The sequence below is a fragment of the Aulonocara stuartgranti genome, assembly GCF_965226115.1.
Source record: "Aulonocara stuartgranti genome assembly, chromosome: 2".
Lineage (NCBI taxonomy): Eukaryota > Metazoa > Chordata > Actinopteri > Cichliformes > Cichlidae > Aulonocara > Aulonocara stuartgranti.
This window is the reverse complement of record NC_138940.1, coordinates 24,105,760-24,123,204: the sequence shown is the minus strand read 5'-3', so window position 1 is coordinate 24,123,204 and position 17,445 is coordinate 24,105,760. Positions and strand designations below refer to the sequence as shown.

General features: G+C 41.6%; 2 protein-coding genes across 17 annotated transcripts in view; one reads left to right on the top strand and one right to left on the bottom strand.

Moving 5' to 3' along the window:
* Positions 1–4,552, top strand: part of tenm2a (teneurin transmembrane protein 2a) — a 219,546-nt gene extending 214,994 nt beyond the window's left edge. For all 15 annotated transcript variants that reach the window (XM_082504195.1, XM_082504196.1, XM_082504190.1 and 12 more), the window contains 6 exons: positions 53–322; positions 421–831; positions 948–1,058; positions 1,151–1,418; positions 1,811–1,941; positions 2,117–4,552. In XM_082504195.1, coding sequence (XP_082360321.1) covers positions 53–322; positions 421–831; positions 948–1,058; positions 1,151–1,418; positions 1,811–1,941; positions 2,117–2,854 — 1,929 coding nt within the window. In that variant the 3' untranslated portion in view covers positions 2,855–4,552. The remainder of the gene's footprint in view (positions 1–52; positions 323–420; positions 832–947; positions 1,059–1,150; positions 1,419–1,810; positions 1,942–2,116) is intronic.
* Positions 4,553–7,482: 2,930 nt separating this feature from the next.
* Positions 7,483–14,594, bottom strand: LOC309690154 (cysteine-rich and transmembrane domain-containing protein 1-like). 2 transcript variants are annotated; one of them, XM_082507086.1, is made up of 4 exons: positions 14,430–14,594; positions 12,957–13,029; positions 11,282–11,591; positions 7,483–8,694 (listed from the first exon to the last, which is right to left on the bottom strand). In XM_082507086.1, the coding sequence occupies exons 3-4, from the start codon at positions 11,565–11,567 to the stop codon at positions 8,591–8,593; spliced, it is 390 nt and encodes a 129-aa protein (XP_082363212.1). In that variant the 5' UTR covers positions 11,568–11,591; positions 12,957–13,029; positions 14,430–14,594; the 3' UTR covers positions 7,483–8,590. The 2 variants fall into 2 exon arrangements, with proteins under 2 accessions (XP_082363212.1, XP_082363211.1); XM_082507085.1 differs by lacking the exon at positions 12,957–13,029 and having other exon boundaries at positions 14,430–14,587.
* Between the last annotated feature and the right edge of the window lie 2,851 nt (positions 14,595–17,445).

Sequence of the window (17,445 nt, the reverse complement as noted above, 5' to 3'; positions counted from 1 at the left end):
CGCCCTTTCCAAGTATTTGTAGCTTACCTTTCTTGCTTTTTCCTCCTTACAGATAGAACACTTTGGAAAGTTTGGGGTCATTTACTACGACATCAATCAAATCATCACCACTGCCGTTATGACACTGAGTAAGCATTTTGACACCCACGGTCGCATCAAGGAGGTCCAGTACGAGATCTTCCGTTCTCTCATGTACTGGATGACGGTCCAGTATGACAGCATGGGACGTGTGGTGAAGAGAGAGCTTAAGATCGGGCCCTACGCCAACACCACACAGTACCGCTACGATTACGATGGAGACGGGCAGCTCAGTGGCGTCAAGGTGAGCAGAGAGGCTGGGATTCTAACCGTGCGGTGTGTCTTCATTAGAGGCTGAAGTATCCATAACTCTGATTTACAAACATCATTGTTTGTTTCCAGGTGAATGATTGGTCTACCTGGCGCTACAGCTACGACCTTAACGGTAACCTCCACCTGCTGAATCCTGGGAACAGTGCCCGGATCTTGCCTCTGCGTTACGACCTCAGAGATCGCATTACGCGCCTGGGAGATGTCCAATATCGCTTGGACGAAGACGGCTTCCTGAGTCAGCGTGGGACGGACGTTTTTGACTATAACTCCAAAGGTCAGCTCCTGCGGGCGTACAACAGAGGTCCAGGAGGCTGGAGCGTTGTATATCACTATGATGGGCTCGGTCGCAGGGTGTCCACAAGGAACAGCCTGGGGCAGCACCTTCAGTTCTTCTATGCTGACCTCAACCATCCAACCAGGGTGACGCACATCTTCAATCACTCCAGCTCTGACATCTCGTCACTCTACTATGACCTCCAGGTGGGCGTGGTTGGTTAATTATAAGATCATCCTATAATGTTTGTGGTACAGACTGATTAATCAGCACAAACACGATCCTGAACTAAAATGGGAATTTGTAACTGTCCTATGATCAGGGTCATCTCTTTGCCATGGAGGTGAGCAGTGGAGAGGAATATTACATAGCTTCTGACAACACCGGCACACCGCTAGCAGTCTTCAGCAGCAATGGACAAATGATCAAACAGGTATCCAGCTGTGAATCACACCTGTTCCACATTTATTCCCTCCACCATCCGCATTGTTGTTTATATTTGAGTGATCTGCTTCTTTTACCCAGGTCCAGTACACCGCCTACGGCGAGGTGTATCTGGACTCTAACCCAGAGTTCCAACTGGTGGTGGGTTTCCACGGCGGCCTGTACGACCCCTTGACGAAGCTGGTCCACTTCACCCAGCGGGACTACGATGTCTTGGCTGGGCGGTGGACCTCACCCGACTACAGCATGTGGCCCAAGATAGGAAAAGATCCCGCTCCCTTTAATCTGTATATGTTCAAGAACAACAACCCACTCAGTGACATGCTGGATGTTAAAAACTACGTCACAGGTAGAGAGTTACAAATATTATGTGGGCCAAATGGTGAAATGTGTTGTATGAATATTTAGCCCTTGTACTCTGTCTCAGATGGTTGGCTGTGTTTCTTCCTGGCATATTAAAAAGCAGGGAAAATAACGCTTCTAGTTTACTTAACAAGCTCATCTTAGCTTATGTCCTGAGACTGTCAGGAATCTCTAGTGTTCAGCAGAACAGATTGTTGTGGACTAGATAGTTTATGCTAGTAACAATGTACTACAGATGGCACGGACGAGATAAGTCACAAAAGCAAACACGCTTTCAGTTTTTTGGTTTTTTGTTATACTAAAACCACTGCTTCATTTGCTACTGTGTTTAACTTTGTCATTCAGCAAAAGTAATTTCCCCTCGTCTGCTTGCTGTAGATGTGAAGAGTTGGCTGGTAATGTTTGGCTTCCAGCTCAGTAACATAATCCCAGGGTTCCCTCGACACTCGCTCTACTTTGTGGAGCCACCGTATGAGCTGCAGGCCACCCAGCACTGTGAGAACGGACAGGTACACCTATTTAAAATATATACCCACTCTCATTATTAAATCAAATATTGACCATTTTCTTTTAAATCTAATATAAATGTGCCCTGTATTTACTCACTGCGGTCAGCTGTGTGTTATTACATTATCATCTCTTTCAAAAAAGTGACAAAGCTTTTCTTTAACTTTTTCTATATAGCTCATAACCGGGGTGCAGCAAGCAGCTGAGCGGCACAACCAGGCCTTCATGGCCCTGGAGGGTCGTCTGCTCAACAAGGAGCGTCGCAGGCGCAAGGACAAGCCTGGCCACTGGTTCGGCACCAGCACCCCCATAATAGGCAGAGGAGTAATGGTGGCGCTGCAGGAGGGGAGAGTGGTGGCTGGCGTGTCGGCGCTGGCCAGCGAAGACAGCCGCAAAGTGGCTCTGGTGCTCAATGGTGCGCAGTACCTCGAAGGCACGCATTACACACAGGATGGAAAGGACTGCCACTACTTTGTGAAGGTAGGCTCTGCTGACAGCGACCTGCTGGCCCTGGGGCTCACAAACGGGCGCAAGTCACTGGAGAGCGGAATCAATGTGACAGTGAGCGGGCGGTCGAGGAGAGGAGTGACCGTGGAGTTTGCAGTTCCATCATTATTACTGAGCGTTCGGTACGGGCTCGCTGCAGACGTGCTGGACGAAGAGAAGGTAAGACTGTTGGAGCTGGCCAGGCAGAGGGCGCTGGCGGGGGCCTGGGCCAAGGAACAGCAGCGAGCTAGGGACGGAAAGGGAGGCAGTCGCCTCTGGACAGAAGGGGAGAGACAGCAGCTCCTAACGACAGGTCGAGTACAGGGCTATGACGGCTACTATGTACTGCCTGTGGAGCAGTATCCAGAACTGGCTGACAGCAGCAACAACATCCAGTTTCTCAGACAGAACGAGATGGGCAGGAGGTAACAGCCCACTGGAAGGGCGGACTCTTCCCACTCTCTCCCACTTTCACATCTCGAGATTTTGTCCCGGTTCCTTTTTTTTTCTCTTACCCTCCCTCCTCTTAAAACCCATGGAGATTTAACCAACAAACGGGGTTATTCACGGAACGCTGCAGGGACTTTTAAAAAAGAATGACTTACCAGACAACACATTGTTAATTTTACTGCCACAGGCAAAAAAATAAAAATACAAATAAAAAATACAGTTTAGTCAGTCAGATTTTTTGTTCTGTTTTTTTTTTTTCTTTTGAAAAAACTTTGAACAACTGAAAAAGCACTGAAGAACTTTGAGAACTGTTGCTTAATGAGTAAGAAGATTCCCCTTTTTAAAAAAGATAGTGATATTTTTGCCCATATTTTTTGGGTCACACTGAGAGCGTCCATGACAGCTACTGGTAACACGGAGGGTTTGCACTGCGGTGGCTTCTGCGATCGAGGCTTATCTGTCTCTAATCGACGCTAGAGGCAAAAAAAACAAAAAAAAAGGGACCAAAGTGGAGGAGCACTCCAGAGTGCCGCCATTAAAACTGCTCATCAAAAGGAGGACGTCGTGCACAGCGACAGACACGGCAACGCTAAGAGTTGCCCACCACTATGAGTCGTCTCCCTGTCTCAGGCCTCCCATTGTCCACCTCGGACACCCAACCAAGCAACACGCGGGCTAACGGCATCCTTGAAAAATCCACGCTGTTAACAGACTACGAAGTAAACTTTTTAACAAAAACAAAGTCAAAAAAATGTGATGGCTATATTTGTGGACAGTGGTGTCACACGGCATTGTTTATTTTGAAACGGGGAAAAGAATCATACTACTTACATATGTGTCCGACTACACTGAATTTCAGGATGTTGCGTATACTGTAGATGCCGTAGTTTTGTACGTTCCAGTCGCGGTAGAATTGTGAGACTTTCACATAAGGCACTTCTGTACAGAACGATCAAACACACCAATCACAGAGTCCAGACAACATGCTTACGTTAGTATTTATTTGATTTTCTTCTTCTTCTTTTTTAAATTTATTTATTCTTAGTACTATATGACAATCATGAATGAGTCACCAGTTCTATTCAATATGAACATTAAATGGATGAGTTTATTTTCTTTTGTAAGATATGTAAGAAATTGTTCATTTTTGGGGTTTTTTTGTATTCATTTCCGTTTGCTGCCAGGGCAAATAATAGTCACTCTCAAAAAGAATAATTTATGTAATAAAGTGTTTTAAAAAAAACAGTTTATACTTTAAATAAAGTCTTTAAAACTGTGAAATCTGTTTTTTCGAAATATATTTCGATGTACAGTGTATAGACTTACCTTTATGCAGCACAGTAGAATATTGTTCAGATTATCAAGTTTTATATTTCTAAGAGGAAGTGGCTTGTAATGTGCAAAATCTTTAGCTGGTCTTACTACTCTAGAGTTTTGTGGCACTCTAATACTCCATATCTACAATATCGACCCCCCCACCCGACCCCCAGTTTGTTGTTTTTGACTGGGGGTTGTTTTTTTTTTTCTTTTTGTTCGGAAGCTGTCCTAGATCCCAACAGCAGTAGCAGTAATGGATCCCTCTCACTGTGAAGAGACTCGTGCTGGATGTCATAATGTACCAAATCAGTATTATCAAAAGATGATTCTTATACATTCGCTGAAAACGAGACTCTTCTGAGAAACCTTATCAATAAAACATAATTGTTTACTTCAGCCGAGTGACGTGTACTTCACTTTCATCCCACTTTTCCGTTTGAAGACTACCGATGTTACTCATACGGAACATCCTCATTATTTTATGACATGCATTCGTATTAGTTGTGTGATGCTGAAATGCATTTCAAAGGTATCTTTGAGCTTGTTGCTGGTACTGGAAAGTTCCAATAATTAAAACGGGCAGCCCGCACCCAGCCCTTTCTTTGTTAACTGTACATAATTTCCTTAGGTTTGTTCGGAAAATAAGAGGTAATTAACAGCAGTGTTTTATAAACACACAGAGAGCTACCATTTCCCTCTCGTCTATGCTCTGGGGGAGGGGGGGGGCTACATTTTTTATATCTGCTGCCTCTTGACACTTACTCGGGCATGTTTACATAAGCTAAAGTAGATGTGACAGCATTTTGAATGAAGGCTTAATTATAAAGGAGGAGCGTGCGGTCGCAGATGATATCGCAGTGCCTTTGATGATGTTTCTTACAAATTTAAAAGCCCCCAAAAAACACAACCTCAGACTCGAACCTGCACTTTCACTCTTAGTCTCCAGCAATACACCTGCCAGGTTTGACAGGTGAAGTTGTGGTCTCCCTCTCTTTTTTTTAGGGGTTTCTCACTGTTGCCAAGGCAATTATCGCAATAAGGCACAGGGCAGGATCTGATATATTGCCAGCTCAGACAACACAGTTTAAAAAATATAACTCTGACATCTTCATGTCCATGCCACCAGCAACTACTCTAGTAAATGTTTCCTATAAACATTAAAAATGTTTGTATTAATGGGTATTAGTAATGTGATTAAAATGTGTAGAATTTACTGTCCATTTACGCTCACTGCTCGCTCTTTTAGGTACAACTTGCCAATACCGGGTTGGACTTCCTTTTGCCTTCAGATTTGCATCAAGTCTCCATGGCACAGACTAAAGAAGGTTCTGGAAATATTCCTCAGAGATGTTGTTCCAAAGTGGCATGACAGCATCACAAAGTCCATAATGTAACTCTCCCATTACCCCACATCCCAAAGGTGCTCTGTTGGCTTGAGATCTGGTGACTGTAGAAGCCGTTTAAATACAGTGACCTCACTGTCATATATTTAAGAAAGTAGTTTGAGGAGATCTGAGCTTTGTGAAAAGATGACAGCAGAAGATGGTTAAAGGGACAAACATGGTAAGCAATTATCCACAGCTAAGCTGTGGCATTTAAACAGTGCTAACGTGGTACAAGAAAATATCCCCCACACTGTTACACCAACATCAGGCTGAACCATTGATACGAAGCAGGATGAATCCATGTTTTTTTTATGTTGTTTATGGCAAATTCTGACCCTGTCATCTAAGTGTTGCAGCAAAATCAAGACTCATAAGACCACATGGCATTTTCCCAATCTTCTATTATGAGTTGTAGCCTCAGTTTCCTGTTAATAGCTGACAGGAGTGATGCCTGGTCTGGTCTTCTGCTGGTCTTCTGCTCCATCAACTTCAAGTTTTGGCATAACGTGCATTCAGAGATGCTTTTCTGCATACCTCGGTTGTACAGAGTGAGTTCGTTAGGCAGGCAATAGTAACTCAACTATCAGCTATTAGGGGTCTAGCCATTCTCGTTCAGCCTCTGACATCATCAAGGCTTTTTCCCCCACAGAACTGCTTACTGTATATTTTCTCTTTTCCAGACCATTTTCTGCAAGCCCATGTTCTATGGGAAATCTCAGACTAGCCCACCTGGTACTAACAACAATGCCACATTCAAAGTCACTTAAATCACCTTTCTTCCCACTCTGAGCCTAGTTTGAACTATGTCACGTCAGCCATGCCTTCAAACCTAAATGCTTTAAGTTTCTGTCATGTTATTGTTTGAATGCATATTAGCAGTAATAAGAACATAATAAATTGCCCAGCCAGTGTAGGTTACAGCAGCATAAGCACAAGTTAAACTTATAACTTTAAAAAGCTTTGAATGTCTTTTAATTGAAACAGTTATAAATACTGTGGAGGCTAGCTTAATGAGAAATGTGATACAAACTACGGTTGATTCACATGTGAGCTCTCTGCTGTATCCCACAAATGAAGTGAAATACAGTGAAAACTGTCTAATGCTATGTTTAATGTGTAAAGTGATAGTTTTCATGCTCAAAGCTCACGACTTTTCAGTGATGGCTCATTCTTAGCTCAGCAGGCAGTTTGGGTGGGGAAAGAGTCTCCTTTTGTTACCACCAGTTGCAGTGAACTAGCTTAGCTGGCAACTGTAGTGGAAACATTAAGCAGTAGTGCTTGCAGGTGAGTGTCAGACTTATATTTGATAAAAACAAACAGAGTGGTAGTGTAACTGGGAAAATGTTGCTACAAGGGAATTTTAGCTTCATAGACTGTTTCCACAGTGCCCCCAAGTGGCCAATTAGAGAAAGCTCTTATAGGTGTAAGTAAAATACAGAAACTTACATTACAAATAAGTCTTCTTTATATTCTGAATATATATAGTAATGTTAATTTTGATTCATAAACATGGATAATAAGCAACAGATTGATGTTTCAACTGTGCAGTTTATTTTAGGATTTCTTCTGAAAATGTAAAGATCCTGCATTTCAAGTATTGTGGCAAAAAAGAAAATCACTAGAAGTACAAGTACCCTAAAAGTGTTTATGCTTGAGTAACTATGCATCTTGTAATTTACCTCCTCCACAACTACTGGCTGCCAATTATGTCTCATTTTCTCCTCTGCTCCCCCCCCTTCCTTTTATTTGATTGTAAGACATTTGGTGTTAAAAATAGTTGAAAACTCAGTCACCAACAGCCACAAATCTGCACTTTCATCCCTGCCTAAATCGCACACGCACACACACACATACCTCATTCACATTGCCCATTAAAAAAAAACAAAAAACAACCCAAACAGAGCCTTTTATGGTTATGGCAATAAATTATTTTAATCATCTACAGCAAAAAGGCATCGTATGGGTAATTTGGATCAGTCTGTATAGCAATCACAACATCTTGTTTCAGTGAGAAATAAAGCTGAAAAGCTAATATGATAAAAATAATATTGATAGTCTGTGAAGGTTCTCAGTCATCCAGGTCATCGCAGTCAAAGGAGCTTGCAAAGAAAAGCGTCTGGACTTCTTTAAGTTGCTTGAAGACGTTTCACCTCTCATCCGAGAAGCTTCTTCAGAAGTCCAGATGCTTTTCTTTGCAAGCTCCTTTGAATATTGATAGTCATTTCTTTGTATATGAAGAAAAACATTGTGGCTGTTAAATGTTGCCATTAATCAAAATAATAAAATAAGAGCATTCCATTTATTGTCTTACCGCCTATGGACAAACGTACATTTGTTAAAATGACTTGTGTGCAAATGAGATGGGAAACATTTCAAGCATCAGCCCTGTCTGCAGCGGGGTTCTCACAGCCTTTGGGTATCATCATACTGGGTAAGAGTCCTTGAAGTTTTGCAGATAGCATAGCTGAAGGGGAGGAGTAAGGAAAGCTTTTATGTGGTTATGAAGACAGGAAGGAGTATATTACAGAGGCAATCATTATAAAGTGCCCAAGTGAATCACGCAGGATGAGCCTGAGATCATAGTATGCTGTATGTTTGGCATCTACCATATTGTGTGTGCAAATCTGTAGCTTGTGTGTTGTTGCACAATTTTAGTAAGGAGCCTGAGATTTTGGTAATGTTTACAAGCTCTGTTAGAAACTGCTACTGTGTAACCGTGGACAGCAACTGTGTAACCGTGGACAGGTCAGTCAGTCAGTGTGGAGGGTTGCACATGAAGGTGGAGGGTTGCACATGAAGGTAGAGCACTGGGATGAAGCTTCCATGTGGGAGCGAGGACTTCATTTATAGAAGTAATTTATAGCTTTACAGACATACAAGACTTCTGGAGGGAACAGAGGGGCGTTTGTGAGGAAGTGCAAGGTTTAAGTCAGATGGGAGAAAGGGCGATGGGCTTCGAGGCACAGAAATAGGGGCAAGAGGGTAATGGGGGTCAATCAGTAGGGGAATGGCGTTATGTCAGCATGTCCCAGAGACAGCAGCAGCACAGAGCTGTCCAGCAGGCTGTCAGGCATGTGTCCGCTGTGTCATCCCTTCTCCTGTCTTCAACCACGTACACTACAGTGAAATAAAGAGTAGAGATGGAAGAAAGAGGTTGGAAAGGGTTTTAAAGAAAAAGAAAGCAATTAGTGATTTCTTTTCTAAAACAACATAAAGTCCAGTGATATAATTCTCAGTGTCAAATCTCCAGCAGGGAGTTCAAGTGTAACCAGGGGTTTATACACTTTTCCTCTAATTACAGTCATCTTAGGAGTTTAATCTTTACAGTAATACCATAGCAGCGCACAGCCATGATCACACAGCATTACACTTGACTAACATCAGCTCGCCTTCGGTGCTTTCCCTTTACTTCACGTGTGTAGCAGTGGCTTTATTTCATCCTTCACCAACATGTGGAAACTTGTCGAGGCAAATGATCATGTTAGCCATACATGAGCTTTAACAGCTGCTCCAGCCTGAATGAGCACATCTCACCTTCTTTGTGTTTCTGATTAATCATTTATGTGGAAGCAAACACTAATCCAGCTTTTAACAGCTTCAGCTGGGAGGCAAGTTACCTAGGTGACATGCCACTGACCCAATAGGCAAGGACAGATGGCTTACCACTTTTCATACTGAACTCTGATAACGATGTGGCAAAGGTTAATAAATGTTTGGCCAATATTTATTTTTAATGCCGCTAATCGACATGGCGTGCAATGAGAATCTCAGTCACAGCACACTTAGCTTTTATTGACCAGATCAGGTTTATCTTAGGCTACAAAAGCAGCAACACCTTAGTGCTCGCTTTCATAAATAGAAGGATTGGCCGTGTTTTCTTCATGCAAGGCTGTTCTCTTTGCATACTCACTTTGAATATTTATTTTTAAAACGTGCCCTTTCTTTCCCAGCTTGTGCTACACTTTATTGGCTGCTCAGTGGGGAGTTCAAGCCGCATTAACACACCTTTCATCTAAAACCCGACTTGACTTCACACATCTGAAACCTTAGCTGCCTGCTCGGGGATGCTTGAAGTTGTACCACATTAAGGTTCCTGGTAGAAACACAGGCATTTGTCAAATTGGCAATTAGATTATCAAGTACCACGACTTAACAACACGTTATTTGTTGATGTTGTTAGGGAACAGAATGGTGGCTTTTAAAGCAGCGAAACCCCAATGCTTACATTAATAAAGTGGGACTTTTTCAAGGAAGCCAAGCATGTAAATGAAATCCTGTTTTTTTTCCCCCCATTCTGCCCGAGTGTGTTGTATACTTTGTTAAACAATGTTGACTTTATTGTGTTAAGCACACACTTAAGGGGGAAAAAAAAAAAAAAAAAAAAGTAGTAACGACTACATGCTAAAGTAGTGACTTCCCGTTGATGAAGCTTAGATTCAATAAGATAAGATAAGACTTTATTGATCCCACAACGGGGAAATTTTTGCGTCACCTCAGCTCAGGTACAGATATCAGAAGGAAATACAAAAATACAAATAAGTACAATCAATGGAAAAAAAGTAAGATAATACACTATATACAATGGTAGCATACACAGTATGTGATCATGGATATGGTTGAAAATATGGAAGAACATAAACTATATAGCTATTGTACCACACACACACACACACACACACACACACACACACACACCATTATGCATGAAGTGGTGACCGTGGCTGTTCACAGTGTCCAGTGACTTATGACATTGTGATTGAGGAGTTATAGAGTCTAACTGCTATTGGGATGAATGATCTGCGAAAGCGCTCCTTCTTGCAGCGAGGGTGTAATATTCAGTCTAATCTAAAACTAGCTAAGAGAAATTACACACCTGTCCCAAACAGGAACTCGTGTTTCAGGAGCCCACTGAAATGTGTCCACTTCAGTATTTAAATATAGTTCACTTCACTTGTCACAAACATAGACATCAGTTTTTGTTTATGAAGCTTTATTTTTTGTCATATGCCTCAGGAGGATGTGACTGAGCAATACAGCTTGTTCATTCAGTAGAAATTTGTTAATCACAAGGCAGGCCAGTCCTAAAGCATACCACCAGTTTTACTCCAGCTATGACCATAAACTCATCAAGAAAATGTTAAAGGTCTAAGATCAAGTGAGCAATAAGATATTTTGCTTATCTGGCATATTTGCTAGAGCAGCGGAAAGGCCCTTCTCTTGCCATTACAAAGAATATGTGTTTAAGGTACTTATGTAACCATCTTAAAAAGGTACAGCTAACGTTAACAGATCAGCTTCCTAGTGGTACTAACAAGGGGCAACCTCCAGACCTAAAACCAATGCCAGGTGCCAAAATGTGCAGTTCCTTTAGTAGCCAGCTGACAAGGTAGCACTGCATCGTCTCACACAAATATGGTCATTCTTAGCTCCAAAATGTTTTCAAAATGCCTTTCAAAAACCAGTGTGTGAAAACAATGTAGCTACAAACAGCTTTCCTACTGTTTATGAGTTATGCGAGTAGCTAATCCTTGCAGCTGAATGCAGACTTGCAAGACTCCCAGTGCATCTCCATAACATCCAGTCAACAAGTAATTCAGCACAGGACTTAAAATTGTGTAAGGACAGTGACAACTTGTAGTTCTGCTAGTACTGCTGGATTTGGACTCACAAGTGTTGTGTAGCACATTTGGGTCACAGTGCTTACCTGTGTTTTTGGGAGCTTCCCCATACATGGGCCCGGGAGGAGGTCCACCCTGCCAGCCAAACTGAGGCTGTCCAGCATACCCATAAGGAGGTTGTCCTGGTCCAGGATAAGGACCGCCAGGTCCCATTGGTCCGGGAGGGTAGTTCGGGTAAGCTGGGTTAGGTTGCTCCATGTTCACAGGGTATCCCTGCTGAGGATACCCTGGGTAGCCTTGAGGTGGTGGGCCCTGGGCTGGGTAACCAGGAGCAGTCGGGCCATTGCCTGGGTATGGAGGCGGGTTCTCCATGTTTGGCTGTAGGTCAAACGATTGCTTAAAAGGAAAAGAGAAAAAAAAAAAAAGTTAAAGGTGGTGTGATTATGGCCCTTTTCTTGACTAGAAAGCAGATACACTGAAGCAACACAGAATACCTTTTCAATTCCTCCATATTCCAGTTTCCTACTCAGAAAGTCTAAAGTAATATTTGGCAGTATTTTGCCAAAGTTCTAAAAAAAAGAGAAACTGTTTCTAGTTTGTATACATCACACACTTCACTCACTACTTCTTTAACCTGTTGACTATTCCACACTTTCGGCAAACAGCCATTATCTCCACTCAGCCACAGAGGAAAGACAAGCACAGTACATTACTCTAATGTTTGCAGAGGATATCTTATGATTCAGTGGTCAGTCACAAAACACATCAACCATTCCAGAGGCAAGCATAATTATTTTACTATTCAGACAGAAAGATTGGCTTCACAGCGTACAGAGTGAGGCCAGTAGAACACGTGAATAAGAGAGAGGAAGAAAGAACTCTGTAACCACAAGGCCCGTACAAGTTGCATTTTCACACTTATCACATTATATCACACGTTCATGTCTTCTTTTTGTCAGTGTGCGAATCAAACGGGAAAGAAAATGATCCCAAAGCCATTATCAAAGTAAATAAACTATGTCTGAGATCAGCCATTTAAAAGTCATTTCTTTCAAGTGCATTTCCCAACCAGTGGTTTCTGAGAAGGCCAACACCGAAACACTTGCTAGCTTTCACGTAGAAGAGCCACAGAAAAAGAAAAGGCTGATAGTTGGAAAACTGTGGTGGTGCTTACATCACTGGAATCCCTTTTTCACCTTGTATATGTACACTATAAACATCCAAATGGCTTTCATTCCTTCCTGCTCATCTTTTTATCCACATTCAATCTCCCATCTGTAATTTAAAAAAAGGTGCACACACAGAGTACTTCCAAACTGGATGGTGAAAAACGTTATTACCACTAATCTACTCAGTAGGATTTAACAGTGTACTTTTCTGTACTTATCACTTATGGAAAATCTCTTATTGGGTTCAAAGTACATAAGTCTTTTTATAAGTGTCATTGCCCAATGGCATTAATAACCATGTTTGATTGTGGCTCTTGGGTAATGTTATACCTGCAGATAAGCTATGAGGTTGGTTTCATACCACTTTCAAAGTGATGTGGGAATGTTAACATTAGCAGCCCATGTGACAATAAGCTTTATCACGGCTTTCACGCATTTCACCACCTGAATATGTTCTTCAAGCTACTAGCAGACGGCACTCCCTCTAAAGATGCCTAGGAGGGACAAAACAATTCCTGATGATTTGTTTAAGTAGTTACAGTAAGCCAGCACACTCACCAGCAAAAAAACAACAACACTGGAATAAGCTCACCTGTCCTGCTGGGACAATGAGAGGTGACGCCAAAGTGTCCCCTGTGATGAAGGTCTATTCTGTCCCTCTCTTCCTGTGTAAGATTACGTGTTGAAGGTTGAGAAAGAAGCCAAACAAATGATCGGTAACCTGACACCTATGAGGATGTCTGCATATACTGTCAAAGTTCACCTTGAAGGCCATGGGCTTTTATTATACCTACGTACATTTCTTACTAGACTTTGGTACAGGGTTAAGTTTTAATGAAAAGATTTTAATAGACGTTGATTTCTATGAAGGTTTTCTCAGTGTGTCTTTACTGTGTCCGAGAGTGATAATTTGCATGTGTTTGTTTTTCCCCTCTGATGAAAAGCAAAAATAAATGAGTGAAGTGAGATCACATGTGTTTCCACAACAGTATCATGATGACAATATCACAGACAAACAGGGCACACGGAGTACCTGGACACTGAACACTAAACCTTCCTGAATCCTTTAAATGCCACTGAAAATGCCATTGTTAAATAATGACAAGCAAGAAGTTTCCCTAACAGTTGTGTTATCCTTGTGGCTGAGTTTAACACTAACATCTGGAAAATAAACTGGGTGGTAAAGCAGAACACGTAAGCATTACTATGGAATATTTAAAATATAGCCTCACAAACCCAAAAGAAGTGCTAATAATTAGCATTAAGTAGTAAAAGAAAAAAAATCTATTTGGGCATTTTAATGTTTTTTAGTACATAGGACTTGAACTACTTAAGATATGATGCCAATTTAAAAATTCTGTTCAGAGAAAATACACATATCTACCTAAATACCAGGGCCTAAAAGGACCAGCTATAATAAATAAATAAATAAAGGGGGGGGGGGGGGGGGGTAAAAGCCCATATTGCCCAAAATGAATGAGCTTACATTAGATTTACATCATGTTTGTACAAGCTGAGCTGTGGCAAAGCAGTTCGGTAGCCTGGCAGCCCCTGTTTACCTTGTCTTTGTCTAGAGACAAGACAAGACTCCGTGTATATTAAGACACCCCATTGGACCCAATTAAGAGCAATCAGAACCATAATTCTGTCATATAAACAGGTGCTTGGAGCAAACTGAGAAAAAAAAAAGCTCTAAACTAAAAAAAGACACGAAAACAAAAAGAAAAAAAGAACAGAAACTATAACCGGAACCTTTGTTGCTCAGCAACGCTGTCTTGAATTAATCTGAGTTAAGCTAAAGCTAGTCTGTTAATATTTGATCCGTTTGTATTTTCAATAAGCGTTTGTTAGTATGACTAGCCCACTTATTATCAGGGTTAGTCAACAGAATTTAGTTTAGCCTATTAAGTGTTTTTTTTTTTTTTAAAGAACTCTATAGCCTTTACATGAGGCAAACAGAAGTCGCACCTGCAGGCCACAACCCAGTCCGACCCATCTCTAATTTCACAGTGACAAGGCTCGTACACACAAATATACACAGTCCGGCCCTGGCTGGGCTTCCTACCTTTGAGTAACCACTATTCCGGTCAGCTGGAGACGGCAGCAAAGTCTGCTTAACCAGAAACGGCGTCAGTCTTCTCTTCTTGTTACTACTTCTTACCGCAATGACCGACCACTGTCCAGAAATTTGGTGCGTATCGCGTTCACTGGGTGTGACGTCATTTAAAGGGTACGATATGCGGGAGGCGTTTCGGTGGGCCACCGAAGGGTGGGATTGGCTGCTGAGCCGGCCCCGCTCGCCAGCGTCCAATCACAAGCTAGAGCGATGACCAGCCGTTCGCCAGGGGAAAAAACAATGACTTCTGGTCGTTTGAACAGATAACCGATTTAGCGGGTCTACATCACCCAGCCAGTGACGAAATTCACACGAGGAGCAAGAATAGCTCAGAGGAGTGACTAACTGGTCAATTATTCATCGATGATCTTATTTCTCTCACTCATGGGAGTTTTGCTCATAAAGCTAATGGATAATTTACATGTTACCAAAGACACATAGTCAAATATTATTTTATATATGTAAGAATGAACTTTTTTTTATTATTTCCTGTGTTTTATCTATCATATTGCATTGCTGGTTTTGTCCCAGCAGATGTCAGGCTAGCCCCAGCCTGGAATCATAAGACCTTCTCGTGTTTATATGAGATACACAATTCGGATATTCGCCAAATGCGTGTGTTTAATTTTGTTTAAGTTGCTGAGCACACCAGGACACCGTGTCGTTGAGTTGTTAGCTGTTTATTAACATTATATGCTGTAAGATTCAGGCATTAATCTAAGACACTTTCGATCTTTCTGGGTCCCAGTAATTGCAGCACTTTGGCAGATTTCAATTGTATATCTTACAGATCCGAGAGAAGGAAAACAAACTCCACGAAAGTGGTTTGTGGAGTGGGCTGTATAGCTGCACTTGTGTTCACTATAGGCTGATTGCTATAAACCCTCTTATCTGTGACCGTATTCTCCCAGTGATTTATTGGCTTGTCAAAATGTCTTGCACGTGCAGAGAGGCCATGGCGGTTGAGTGAATTTGTTTTCTTTGAAACAACTGTACCTGTTAACTCAGGGCTCCATACTACACAGCGAGTTCAAAGAAGCTTTTTCCCCTACCTAGATTCACCTACCCTAACATTGGCTATCAGGATAAATGGCAAACAACGCTGGTTATCAACTCCCTAAATTAACCCAGGATTTCCCCTGTGCTATCACATGAAAGGGGTGACGTCAGCATCTGACCAATCACGAAGGGAGGTTTCAAGACTCATGTGACTTTTCCACAGAAAATGATCCCTGTGAGTGTCACCTACTCCAGAGACGTTATCAAATGGTGATGAAAATCTCAAAACAACATAAAATGCCAGTAAAATGCAAGACTGTTAAAGGGCTTCCTTTGACAACTGACACAGTTTGGCTTCATTTTGTGATTTTAGTAAGGTACAGCTTAACATATTATGTATTGTCCCAATAGAGAATCTACATCACACTTACAACGTGTTTTAAAAGAAAAGAATTAGTGAAAACGTGTTGCTTACAAATGATTTTAAACCCAAACTCTGAACATAACCTTCTCCTGACAGTTTGAGTGTTTATTCTCTAAGCTGCAGAACAATAAAATTGAAAAAAATATGTAAGTATTAATTATTTATTTATATGTAAGTGTTAATTAATAATGCTCATCAGGGAATCAAAGACATTACACGGTATTTAAAAACAACAACAACAAAAAAAAACTTTAGACCTTTTTTACTGTTCACATGCAGGTGCCCGAGGGATCTCTCGGTACGGTGACACTCTTTTCTGGAGAACTGATTCTTGATTTGATTCTTGAGTTGATTCTTAATCTACCAATTTACCCCAACAAGAAGTGAATACTTCATAGTAAAGAAAACCCAGGTTTAACCCAGAAGTTACCTGGATAAGCCAGCCAAGTCTGGCTGCTTAGCATAGACCACAGTTCTTTCTGAAGCTTTCCCCGAGTGGTTCTTGGCTCTTGGACAACTCTTTTGATGAGGTTCTGACTCTTCTATCAGAAATCTTGTGAGGAACGTTTGATTGTGGCTGGTTTATCGTGAAATGATGTTCTTTCCACTTCCCTAATTCACTGTAACATCCTGAAGGTCAGAAATATGCCCGTAACTGATCCCATCAGTATCTTCTGCAACAGTAAGGCTCCTACTGTCTTGCAACAATAAGGTTTACCCGTCATAAGCTGCATTTGCTGTGACACCTTGGTAATGAGAAACCTTTCTTATAGGCCATGAGTTAGGACTGAACCAGCTAGTACTAATTTCCACTGATAGGGGGCAGGATTGCATTCATAATAGAGAGAGATCTCAGCTGGCTTCTAGGCAAAGCAAGGCAATTTTATTTGTATAGCACACTTTAAGCACAAGGCAATTCAAGGTGCAATTCAAAATTAAAAACAAGCAAGTAGAAAGCCATAATAAGATCAGTTACTCATAAGCAAGTCTAAATAAGTAAGGAGTTCAGTGTCTCTGCAGCTTTGCATTCTCCTGATAGTGCGCTCCAGATGTGAGGAGCATAGAAACGAAAAGCTGCTTCTCCATGTTTAGTTCTGGTTCTAGGGACAGTCACTAAACTAGAGCTGGAGGACCTAACTGATCTAGATGATTTGTACCATGATAGCAGATCTCTAATGTACTCTGGTGCTAGCCCATTCAATGATTTATAAACTAATAAAAGCACTTTAAAGTCTATTCTCTGAGCTAGAGGGAGCCAGTGTAATGACTTTAGAACTGGGGTAATGTGCTCTATTTTCTTGATTCTAGTGAGAACACAAGCAACAGCGTTCTGGATCAGCTGCAGTTGTCTGATTGATTTTTTAGGTAAACCTGTGAAGATACTGTTACAGTAATCAAGGTGGCTAGAGATAAATTCATGGATGAGTTTTTCTAGGTCTCCTTGTGTCATCAGTCCTTTAATCCTAGAAATGTTCCTCATATGATAGAAGGCTGACCTTGTTATTACTTTTATGTGGCCCTGGAGGTTCAGGTCTGAGTCCA